This window comes from Gadus chalcogrammus, chromosome 3, assembly GCF_026213295.1.
Source record: "Gadus chalcogrammus isolate NIFS_2021 chromosome 3, NIFS_Gcha_1.0, whole genome shotgun sequence".
Taxonomy (NCBI): Eukaryota; Metazoa; Chordata; class Actinopteri; order Gadiformes; family Gadidae; genus Gadus; species Gadus chalcogrammus.
The window spans coordinates 24,195,627-24,208,126 of NC_079414.1; the positions used below are offsets into that span (position 1 = coordinate 24,195,627).

Consider the following 12,500-nt stretch of genomic DNA (forward strand, 5'->3'; position numbering starts at 1 on the left):
AAAAGTGTACACACCGTTATTTAAATATCATTGGCGGCATATTGCTAAGGCCAGACCAACACAAACCGAAACACAAAGACAGATAAACATACATGCACACAAACACGCACACAGAAAGAAATAATATAATATATTAAGTCCGATATTTGTGTGTTTATGTGTGCGTTTGTGTGTGTGCGTGCGCATGTTTGCGTGTGTTTGCGTGGTGATGTAAGGGAATGCTCCGTGTGTCATGGTGTGTGTTGACAGTTGAAATCCTTGGATTACTGTCGTGGCGACAGAGAAGACTGCGAGAGATGAACGCCACACATAGGAATGCACCTGGTGTGCGTGTGTGTGTTTGTGTGTGTCTGTGTCTGTGTGTGTGTGTGTGTGTCTGTCTGTCTGTTTTCCATTGACGGTTCAATACAACTTTTAGTTGCTAGTTTGAAAGGAACCCATACGACCTTCATCAATGCTCTGAGGTCTTTGGCTCCAGGTGATGACATCATGACCTCACAGAGGACGCGGTCATACACAAGGAATGCAACATGCCTTACGTCATGCTAATATAAATACTAATAGCCATGGTAAGATAATTGTTAAGAGTTATCCAGAACACTTTGTTAATCCTGAGATAATTTGTAGTAAAGGCAAAGTATTATTATTAGTCGTGGTAGTAGTATTCAACATTCAATCATATTTGAATGAGTAATAGTATTGGTCATTTGATGCTAATAATAGTCATAGTGACAGAAAGCACAACCCATGCACACACTTGAACTGTGAACAGATTGGGTGTGTGTGTGTGTGTGTGTGTGTGTGTGTGTGTGTGTGTGTGTGTGTGTGTGTGTCTGTCTGTGTGCATGCATGTGTGTGTTTGCTTGTGTGTGTTTGTGTGTATATGTATGTACGCGGGAAGGTTTGTGTGTATATGTATGTATGTGTGCGTGTGTATGTATGTGGTTGTGGGTGTATGTATGTGTGTCGTGTGTGTGTGTACTTAAGTTTTTGTCTGTGTGTGATTGTTCTAATGTATGTGTGTGTGTGGGGGGGTGGATGTTTGTGTGTCAGTGTGGGTGTGTCATTGTGTGGATGTACTTTACTTATGTATGTGATTTTGTGTTTTTGGTTATATATGTATGTATGTGTTTGTGTGTGTGTGTGTTTGTGTGTGTGTGCGTGGGTGTCTGTGTGTGTGTGTGTGTGTGTGTGTGCGTGGGTGTCTGTGTGTGTGTGTGTGCGTGGGTGTCTGTGTGTGTGTCTGTGTGTGTGTGTCTGTGTGTGTGTGTGTGTGTGTGTGTGTGTGTGTGTGTGTGTGTGTGTGTGTGCGGTCTATATCATATACAGTGCTTTCTCCCTGCCGTCTGCAGGTATCATCGCATACACAGAATACCTCTTCCTCCTGTGCATCCTCACCAGTAAGTCCCTTCAGTTGAATCCAACAAAGCTTTATTCACAAAGACAATACAGTTAAATATTAGATTAAGGAAAACAAGAAATTAAATATTCTGTGTGTGTGTGTGTGTGTGTGTGTGTGTGTGTGTGTGTGTGTGTGTGTGTGTGTGTGTGTGTGTGTGTGTGTGTGTGTGTGTGTGTGTGTGTGTGTGTTTCCAGAGCCTCATGCTGGCTTTAAGATCGCCTTCAACATGTTTGACGCCGACGGCAACGAGATGGTGGACAAGAGAGAGTTCCTAGTGGTGAGTGTGTGGTACTGCGCCTTGGATCTCATTCACAAACCCATCATCAGGGGCTTTCACACTAGGTGGGCTCAAATCAACCCTGGGCTAAGAAAGGTTAGCTCCTTACTTAACCCTGGGCTAAGAGGGGTTAACTCTCCGCTAAGAATCTCTTCACACCGTTTTTAAGAAGGGTAGCACTGACTGCTCGGTGCTACCCTTTTGCTAGATTTTTTTACAATTACAATTACAATTAGGGCATTTTGGCAGACGCTTTTATCCAAAGCGACTTACATCGGTTAATACACACATTGACACACCGACGGCAGAGTCAACCATGCAAGGCGACAGCCAGCTCGTCAGCCGCTCACCGCTATTAAACCTGATTCACTAAGAGCTTCTGTCCTGCTTTTGATCCTCCTGTCACAATTCTATCATTCTATTGTTCTTTCATTCTATTCTTGTCGTTCTATTATTCTATCATTCTCCTCCGTGTGTCTTCAGCTCCAGGAGATTTTTCGTAAGAAGAACGAGAAGAGAAAGGGGAGAGGAGATGTTGACAAGTCAGCCCAGTTGGTACGATGAAGACACACACACATACACATATGAGCACACACATACACACACCAACACACTCGGACACACACACTAAGACAGACACACACACACACACACACACACACACACACACACACACACACACACACACACACACACACACACACACACACACACACACACACACACACACACACACACACACACACACACACACACACACACACTTCCTGTCAGTGCCCGTGTGGGTTTCCTGGTGAACGAGACCCTGGTCTGTTGTCTCTCTGGTCCGCCTCGGGTTCCTCTGGTGGGATGCAGCTGTCAATGGAAGCTCTAGGCAACATTAGATTTGATATGTATGACTTGATTAGATTACCTTATATTTGATTTTAGGATATTGGATTAGATCAGATTCCATCACATTATATCATATCAGAATACATTACGTTATATTCAATTATATTGTGTTTTTTTATTCATGTTATATTATATTATATTGCAATATATCAGATTCTATGTATATATATTTCATTATCTTGGATCATATTAGATTACATTACACTGGATTTAATTTGATAATGTTATATTCAATTTGATTAGATCCTATTAGTTTAGATACGATTAGGTTAGGTTAGGTTAGGTTCGATTAATTAGATTAATTAGGCTAACCCTAACCCTAACCCTAACCCGAGAACACATTACTTCTGTTCCATAATAAACAGAAGGAATTGCATCCTTTAGAACAGAATGTTTCCTGCATGTACTAACATGTCTCTCCCTGTTTCCTCCCCATCTCCTCTCTGCATGCTCTCTCTCTTCTCCTCTCTGCATAATATCTCTCTCTCTCTCTCTCTCTCTCTCTCTCTCTCTCTCTCTCTCTCTCTTCCCTTTGCATGATATCTCTCCCTCTCTGCCTCTCTCTCTCTCTCTCTCTCTCTCTCTCTCTCTCTCTCTCTCTCTCTCTCCCTCTCTCTCTCTCTCTCTCTCTCTCTCTCTCTCTCGCTCTCTCTCTCTCTCGCTCTATCTCTCTATCTCTCTCTCTCTCTCTCTCTCTCTCTCTCTCTCTCTCTCTCTCTCTCTCTCTCTCTCTCTCTCTCTCTCTCTCTCTCTCTCTCTCTCTCTCTCTCTTTCTCTCTGTGCTGTTTCTATGTCTCTCTCTCCGTGTATCAGAGTATGCAGCTCTATGGATATCATGTCGCTCCTATCAACAGCGTATGTATCAGCCCTCCCTCCCCTACTCCCCCCGATCGCTATGGACAACCATTCTGTGTGTGTGTGTGTGTGTGTGTGTGTGTGTGTGTGTGTGTGTGTGTGTGTGTGTGTGTGTGTGTGTGTGTTGACTAATTCAATGGTCCAAATGAATTTGCATATCCAACATTGCAACGGTATTGTAAATGCTAATGCAAATATGAACGCTGATGTTCATCTTAGTCTCCTCTGATTAAGCTTTTAGCTAGATTTAGCTAGTTGAATGCCAAACTACCACCACCACATAGCCATCCTGGAAGCCATCCATGGGAGCCAGTAACCATTCACAGGACTCCTCTATATCAACCTGTAGTTCTTTATCGTTAGCCGGAGATCTGAGCTGTGAGCCTGAGAACGTCCTCGCATCGCCCAGGCTGCATGGATTAGATGTTGAGATGGCGCACCCAGCATCTGAAGGCTCTGGTGGATGGAGCGATGAATAGAGAGAGCCTAGAGGATGGAGGGATGAATAGAGAGTGTAGAGGATGGAGGGATGAATAGAGAGGGTAGAGGGATAAATAGAGAGGATGAAGTGATGAAAAGAGAGCAAGCAGAGGGCCACTTAAAGACATTGAAGGTCAGGTGAAATAAACTCTTAAAAAGAGATTGAATGAAACAAGCGTGACGTCACACGCTCTAAACAGAACCAGACGTTTTGGGCCTTTTAAGGGCGCGTGCGTGTGTGTGTGCATGTCATCTCTCTGGGCTCTCTCTGTATGTGTATGGTAGTGGGTCAGTACTGGGACCAGAGACACCAGCTGTCTGTATGGATGCAGTCCTCCCAGTATGGACATACCATAATATATCTGGTGCCATGGTGACTCAGATCAAAGAAGTCTGTCTACTCTCTGTGTTTGGACTAAAAGCCACTCTCTCACTTAGACACACATCTTTATACACACATGTACACAGACTCACAACCACGCACACACACAGACACACACAGACTCAAAGAAGCACACATATACACCAAAGCACACAGAAACATACACACACACACACACACACACACACACACACACACACACACACAAGCACTTGCACACTTTAAAACAAACACACTGAGAGTGTGTGTGTGTGTGTGTGCGTGTGTGTGTGTGTGTGTGTGTGTGTGTGTGTGTGTGTGTGTGTGTGTGTGTGTGTGTGTGTGAGAGAGAGAGTGAGAGAGGTGGGTAGAGAGGGTTTTGTTGGTGTCAGTTCTGTGATGGATGGATTCTTTGTTCAGAGAAACGCAAGGTCATGTCAAAATGGCCACTGCTCCCTAGAGAGTGGAGAAAGACAGAGTCAGAGAGAGAGAGAGAGAGAGAGAGAGAGAGAGAGAGAGAGAGAGAGAGAGAGAGAGAGAGAGAGAGAGAGAGAGAGAGAGAGGGAGGGAGAGGGAGAGAGAGAGAGAGAGAGAGAGAGAGAGGGAGAGAGACAGTGAGTCACAGAGAGAGACATAGATAGAGAGAGAGAGAGGGAGAGAGGCAGAGAGAGAGAGAGAGAGAGAGAGAGAGAGAGAGAGAGAGAGAGAGAGAGAGAGAGAGAGGGAGAGAGAGAGAGAGAGAGAGAGAGGGAGGGAGAGAGACACCAGGTGGGTGGTCAGTCAGTTACTCCTGTGGGAACTGTAAGTATCTATAAAGGATGTTCAATCCAGATGAGTATCTCCTGGGACCCTGGCTGTCAGCCAAGACCAGTCTTACATTAAGGTGAGCTTTAAAACCAACTGTTTACGTTGCTCCGTATCTCCGAGGATATCTGGCCCCTTCTGCGAGCACAGGAAGCCCGTAGTACCCCGACTCATCGCCATGTTTCAAAGTTATTAAAGTCACGTTAGCCGTCGGAGAACCTGTTTGACACAGGTGTAATGACAGCAGCTGGACACATGGAATTAAATAATTTCATCTTGAAATGTTGCCAGTTAACGTCCTTTCGAGATAGAAGCCTTTTGTCGGTGACGGTGTCCAGGTGTTACCCTGGGACGATATGCTGTCTTTTATTTTGAAGGACACAAACCTTTTATTCCTCGATCATCTGTCACCCCTTCCCCCTCCACCCTGACTCCTCCCCCAACTTCCTGTTGACGCTAACCATTATCCTGAGCTGAGGCCTTCCACGATTGGCTCCACCTCCTTACAACTAGCCATTCATAAAGTACAGCTGACACTGGGGAGAAGCTTGTATGACTATACTTTAGATTAGTTTTAAGGTTGTAAAACTGTTTCCCATTTCATAATGATTATAATCAACCCTGAACAGAATGTCAAACACAGTATCAACAGATTCATGTGTGGAGCATTAATAAAATGACAGGTTGTAGGAAGAGCAGACAAGCTCAGACAAATTCCCTGCTGTTAAACTGCTGAGCAGACCGAAGATAACTGTGAACCCCACCTCTAAATTCATCCAAGTTCCCGGACTGGTCGGGAAGGTGAGATTTCAGGGGAGGAGACTAGGTGACATCGTAGTGGAGGTGACATCGTAGTGGAGGTGACCAGGAAGGAAGGTGACATCACAGGGGAGGCGACGTGGAGGCTAGTGGACTAGGAGGGAGGGGACATCGGATTGGAGGTAACTAGGAGGTGTACACTGACCCCCTCCCTGCTTCGCCGCTCCTACAGGTGTTAAAAAAAGACAGTGAGGAGTTTGTGGCGCGGAGTTACTGGGACATCCTGCGGCGATGCGCAAGTCAAGCGCTCTTTTCTGACCTGGCGGAGGTACACTGACTCATCTGGCTCTGTCCATCCCTCCCTCATTCCTCAATCCCTCCCTCACCCCTCCATCTCTCCCTCATCCCTCCCCCATCCCTCCCTCTCTCCCTCATCCCTCATCCCTCCATCAGTACTCTGTTCGTCGATTCATCGTCCTCTGTCCATCCCTTCCTCATCCTTCCATCCTTCCTCCGTTCCTTCTTTCTTTCCATCTATTATCCAGCCGTCAATATCTTGTATACTTTCTGTTCTCTTTGAGCTCCACAGTTAAACTAACACCTGCCTCCTCCCTCTCACCTTTAACGTCTCACCTGTACCCCTGACTTCCTTTCTTAATTGCCTTGTTAGACGTAAGGACATTGGTCGAGCTAAACAAGATGGCTGAAAATTAAACAACAAACCAATGTTGTCTGCTACACTGTATTTTCTAAACCGGGTCTTTAGAAAATGGGATTAAGGACGTTTTTTTTTAATCTCAACATGCATCTTGTTTCTCGATTCCTTCTTTAATGTGAGAAAAAGCCTTCACTTTTAACTAATGTGACACAATTTATCACACCTCATCTTGTTCTCCTCTCTTCCTGTTTTCTGGTATTCCTGGCTGTAGTTGTATGTTGTCTTTGTGGAGTGTCAGTGTATTTGTGCCGGCTGGTAGATGTTTAACCGTGGAAGATTCCCTAAGTCTGGTAAATGTTTTGTTGTTTTGTGTAGTGTGTGTTCTCTCGCCGTGCTGCTGTGTGTCTGCCTGTGTCTGAAGGAGGTGGAGATGGGGCATTGATGCTCACAGGTCATCCTAATGCCAGAGGACACGTACCCCTTCAGCCAACACACAGTAGGACCCCTATGACACTCAGGCCACCACTGCTTCTGAGGCCAAACATGTGAGGCCCCCAGTTGGTCCAGCGTTGATGGTCTGATCGTTCTCAGCCTCACTTCAGTGGCTTCAGATGAAACCCTCTGCTAAATGTAAATGTGAGAATGTGAGAGACCTGATGCCAAAGCTAACAGCTGGTGGATAGTCGGGAAAGGAGCGTGATGCTCAGCTGCAGGGAAGCTAAGTGCAGCTTGCTGGCTATCTGCCACAGAACATCTAGCTTGAAGGTGCAGGTTGTGATTATAACAGATGAGGCTAACACGCGGCTAGCAGGCTAGCTGTGTAATGACAGGCCGTGGGCAGGGAGAAGCGGGCTAGCTAATAGCAGCGGAAGCCACGGTGAGGGTAATGATAGCGTGCGCTAATGGTTCTGACCTCGTGTTTACACCCCGCCCTGCCTTTCATGTCCCAGGATGTCTGACAGAGTGGACAGCCAATCAGAGGACAGGAAGGGAGAAAGGTTCGGGGGGAGGGGTACATTTTATTAGATCTACTTTATTGGCCCTGAGGGAAGTATATAATAATCATTTTTAACCCTAATAATTATTAATGATTTGGACTCTGAAATGGCAATAGATGCACTTTGGCTTAACATCTCCTTAGAGTGATTTTAGCAACAATAACATAAATCATTGTCATAGAAAACTCAATGCTATTATTATGTTTTTGTTATTTAATAATCAGTAGCATCAGCATCAGTAGAGGAGGGATATTCAATGTGATATGTGTTTGTTTTGGAGACGCTTGAATCCAGAGTGACTTGTGAGACGTGGTATTCAGGAGCAGCTAGGGGTTAGCACATCTTGCTCTAGGGTGTATGAGTAGACTGTGGACGTCAGAGATTGAACCCAGAACCTTTTCACTGTGAGTCACCCTGTGGGCCAGACAGACAGACAGACAGACAGACAGACAGACAGACAGACGGGCAGACAGACAGACGGACGGACGGGCAGACGGACAGACGGACGGACGGACGGACGGACGGACGGACAGACAGACAGACAGACAGACGCTGAGCAAGAGAGAGAGGGAGAGAGAGAGAGAGAGATTAGGGGAAACGGAAAGGAAAGGAGAGACAGAGGGGAGGGGGGGTTATGTGTTTCCTTGGAGGTGTGGCTGACTTACTCAACTGAACACCTCTGATAACAACTTCCTCCCCCTACTCACCCAGAGAGGGAGAGAGGGAGAGCCTTGAGTGTTTACATCAAGTGATCACGGCTTTTACCGTCAGTTTCAAGATCAAAGCCCAACATCTCTCTCTCTCTCCCCCTCCTCTTCTCAATCTCTCCCTCTCCCTCTCCCTCTCCCTCTCTCTCTCTCTCTCTCTCTCTCTCTCTCTCTCTCTCTCTCTCTCTCTCTCTCTCTCTCTCTCTCTCTCTCTCTCTCTCAATCACACAAACACAGACAGGCAAGGTGTCGTTATGTGGGCGTGGCCGCCAGTATGTCGTCATGGTGACAGCTAGCTCATGCCAGATTTCCCGGACTTCGTTATTGTGCAAACACAGAAAAACAACTTCCCCTGTTTTGGTCGATCTTCTCATTCAACCCAGGTACCCAGACCCTAATGCCTGGCCTGATGTCCGGTAAAGCGGATCACTATCCTAACACAAGTACACTAAATATATCTATATACACGGCATGTATAGATATAGATCTATAGATATAGGTATAGATTTTTATCTATGCATACGTCCCACGTATGTAAACATAAATTACAGACGGATGAGATGGACATTATCCATTATATACTACAATGTTGTAACAAAACATTGCTATGCTATACCCGATGCAAAGAGACATTCTCATACATTCTATACTAACTAAAGCAGTAGAGAGAACAGTAGAGAGCCGAATAGTGGCTTCACTCCCAGCCACAAGGTACGTTGGAGTCCCAACGTCCACAGTCTACCTGTAGGCGTCCTTGAGCCAGATGCCCCCGGATAGTACAGAGACGGCAGGTGAAGAGGAGGGCGCTGAGGAAGATGATCAGAGGTGACACCACCTGAGCTCGGTGTACATGTCTGAAACGCCCGTGTGTCATAAGAGAGAGAGAGTCGCGTGTCGCGTGCCGCTTTGAACCGAGCTTAAACCCTCAAAATGTCTAGTTTGTTTCTTAATGACAAGACCTGTTGGTGTGACGGTTGATAAACACGGGGGCAGGCCGGTGATTCACAGCCCTGCTCTGGATGTTGTGAGGCGGGCTAGGAGACGTTAGCGCGGGGCTAGACGGCCTTGTGACTCAGAGCAGATGACGGTTCATTATTAGTGGATGACCTGTTCTGCTCTAGGATAAACAGCCCTATGATCTACGACGCTTCAGTCATGGGGATCTCTAAGCTGTCCACTACACCATTCTATACTCTCTATTCTATATACAACACACTATACTTTCTACACTACTACACTATTATGTCTTATGCATACCAAACTATACCTTCAATATACTTTAAATACTACACTCTTCATGGTACACTATTTAATAAATGATGTATCCACGTAGACGGTTGTTGAAACATTAAGGGCCCTCGCGCCCACCAGTCTGTTAGCCCAGCGCTTCGACATCTTTAGAGAACCTCACACACACACATACACACTCATTGGACTTCAGGTGACCAAACTTTAAACAACGGCGCATGTTGTTTAACGACCTTCCTCTCCGTCTCCCCCCCCTCTCTTCCTCGTCTTCACTGTAACGTTCTCATCTTGTCTTGGTCTTTCTCTTCCCTCACCAACGTAGGATTATAACCTGGAGGTAGAATACGTATGGCATCATGCTGGTTATGATTATGATGATGATGTCATGGGATCTAGCCCCACCCAGTGCTGATCCAGGCATGGCGCGCGGTTGGATGATGGGTTTTGGTGGGGCGTGGCTTGGCAGGTGCTTGGGGCTGATCTCGCCAGTACACACCTTTTTTCTGGGATGTATAAACGCACGCACGTGCACTCACGGCCATGTCAGTGTGTTAGGATGCGTGCGGAACACACACGCACACATTTGTGCACGCATTCAAACACACAAACACAGGCGCACACAGACGAGGCTCCCTCCTGTTGAAAAGATGGGGTGCGTGAACCAAAAGCTATGTCATCACGGCCAAACTGGGATTTTTCACACTGCGCATCCTCATCAACGTTACGTGGAAACAGCGACTAACTGCCATGGCCGTGTGTGGGCTGTCCGAACACAAACAGTGCTTAACGGGGCAACTATACTTTATATATGGTATATATATCTAAAGGTCTATATATATATTTAATTATATATATATATTCAGTGCTGTTTATCCTGGCCTGCTGATTGGCTGCCCTACGTGTTGTGACGCTGAGCCACCAACGCATGCCATGTGTTTCACTGTCTGGTTGTTGCTGTTTGTGCGTTTGCGTCTTTGTGTTCATGTCTGTGTGCCGCTGTGTGTCGCTGTGTGTGTTTGGGTCTGTTTGTAGCTGTGTGTGTTTGTGTCTGTGTGTTGCTGTGTGTGTTTGGGTGTGTGTGTCGCTGTCTGTGTTTAAGTGTGTCAGTTTGTTTGTTGGTGTGTGTTTGTTAGTGTCTGTGTGTGTGTGTGTCTGTTGATATTGTCTCTTCCCTCAGTCTATCGGCATGTCTGTCTTTTGTCCATGCTGATCTCCACTGGTCTCTTCCGGTCTGGTCTAGTATATACTGTTCTACTCTTTATATACTTGTCTATACTAGTCTGTACTGGTCTAGACCGGTCTGTACTGGTCAATACTGATTTGTTCTGGTCTGTACTGCTCTGCATTGGTCTGTACTGGTCCATACTGGTTTTTGCCCTCCTTGTGCACGTTCTGCACACCTGTACACACACCTGGTTCTGGGCCAGCTCGACGCTCTGACCGCCATGTTGAATTGATCGGAACACTCATTTGCATCCTGCCTCCTCTGTAACTCTCTGACTGTCTTATCTGCCCCCCCCCCCCGACCAATCACAGCGGACAGACGAGAACATAATGACAGACACCACCTTATTGGTCCATTTCTTCGGCAAGAAGGGGAAGGCGGAGCTTACTTTTGATGACTTCTACAGGTAGGGTTGCCCTGACGATTACCGTCGACACAGTTCAGCATCATTCAAATGATCCCGGCTCAAGATAGATGATCAGAAATTAAAACACAATTAAGTACAAAATTACAAAAAATTTAATAAAAAGTAAACAAATAAAATGTGTATATGTAAATGCATAAGTATAGTAAATTTCGTAAATATTATTTACACGATGTTTGCATCAAATATACGTGGCTAAAACGCGGCGAGAGATGTTGAACATCGTGTAGCTCAGTGTGTGGTGATGAAGGGCTACCCGGCGTTCTGCAGGTTCATGGACAACATCCAGACCGAGATGCTGGAGATAGAGTTCCTCAACTACTCCAAGGGCATGACCACCATCAGCGAAGAGGACTTCGCCCGCATCCTGCTGCGCTTCACCAACGTGGAGAACATCAACGCCTACCTCGAGAACATACACCACTGTATCCCTGATGACAAGGTAGACAGACACACACACCACTGTATCCCTGACGACAAGGTAGACAGACACACGCACCACTGTATCCCTGACGACAAGGTAGACAGACACACACACCACTGTATCCCTGACAACAGGGTAGACAGATACACACGACAAGGTAGACAGACACACACACCACTGTATCCCTGACAACAAGGTAGACAGACACACACACCACTGTATCCCTGACAACAAGGTAGACAGACACACACACCACTGTATCCCTGACAACAAGGTAGACAGACACACACACCACTGTATCCCTGATGACAAGGTAGACAGACACACACACCGCTGTATCCCTGACAACAAGGTAGACAGACACACACACCACTGTATCCCTGACAACAAGGTAGACAGACACACACACCACTGTATCCCTGACAACAGGGTAGACAGATACACACGACAAGGTAGACAGACACACACACCGCTGTATCCCTGACAACAAGGTAGACAGACACACGCACCACTGTGGGGAGGTGATGAGGAGGAGAGGTCTTGAGCTCTTCATCCTGCCCTGAGAAGTTCCTCAGATCTGTTGATGTCCAACTCGCTCTCTCTGTCTCTCGCTCTCACTCCCTTTCTCGCTCTCTTTCTCTTCTCTCCTTCGTCCACTTATCAAGAAGCAGGAGGTTGGTCATATACCTATATATGTCCATCTGCCTGTCTATCTATGTGTCTGTTTGGTGTGTTGTTGATGTGACTGCTGCATTGTGTCCTGTGTCTGTTCTGCACCGTGTTGCCCGCTCACCCAAGAACCAATTCGGCCCTGGGAGCCCTTTCCTCGATCTTCTGTCGTCTCTGCCTGGATCTACTTAGTAATGTCGGGGTCATGTGATGGCCTTTGGGGTCATGTGATGGCCCTGGGGTCATGTGATGGCCCTGGGGTCATGTGATGACGTGGGGGTAATTTGATGACCTCAGGGTCATGTGATGACATGG

General features: G+C 46.4%; 1 protein-coding gene across 1 annotated transcript in view; it reads left to right on the top strand.

The window, feature by feature from the left end:
* micu3a (mitochondrial calcium uptake family, member 3a) overlaps window positions 1-12,500 on the top strand; it is a 25,868-nt gene that overhangs the window by 8,406 nt on the left and 4,962 nt on the right. The window contains exons 5-11 of the mRNA XM_056585644.1: window positions 1,353-1,400; window positions 1,597-1,679; window positions 2,163-2,234; window positions 3,387-3,428; window positions 6,065-6,160; window positions 10,980-11,074; window positions 11,363-11,534. Coding sequence (XP_056441619.1) covers window positions 1,353-1,400; window positions 1,597-1,679; window positions 2,163-2,234; window positions 3,387-3,428; window positions 6,065-6,160; window positions 10,980-11,074; window positions 11,363-11,534 — 608 coding nt within the window. The remainder of the gene's footprint in view (window positions 1-1,352; window positions 1,401-1,596; window positions 1,680-2,162; window positions 2,235-3,386; window positions 3,429-6,064; window positions 6,161-10,979; window positions 11,075-11,362; window positions 11,535-12,500) is intronic.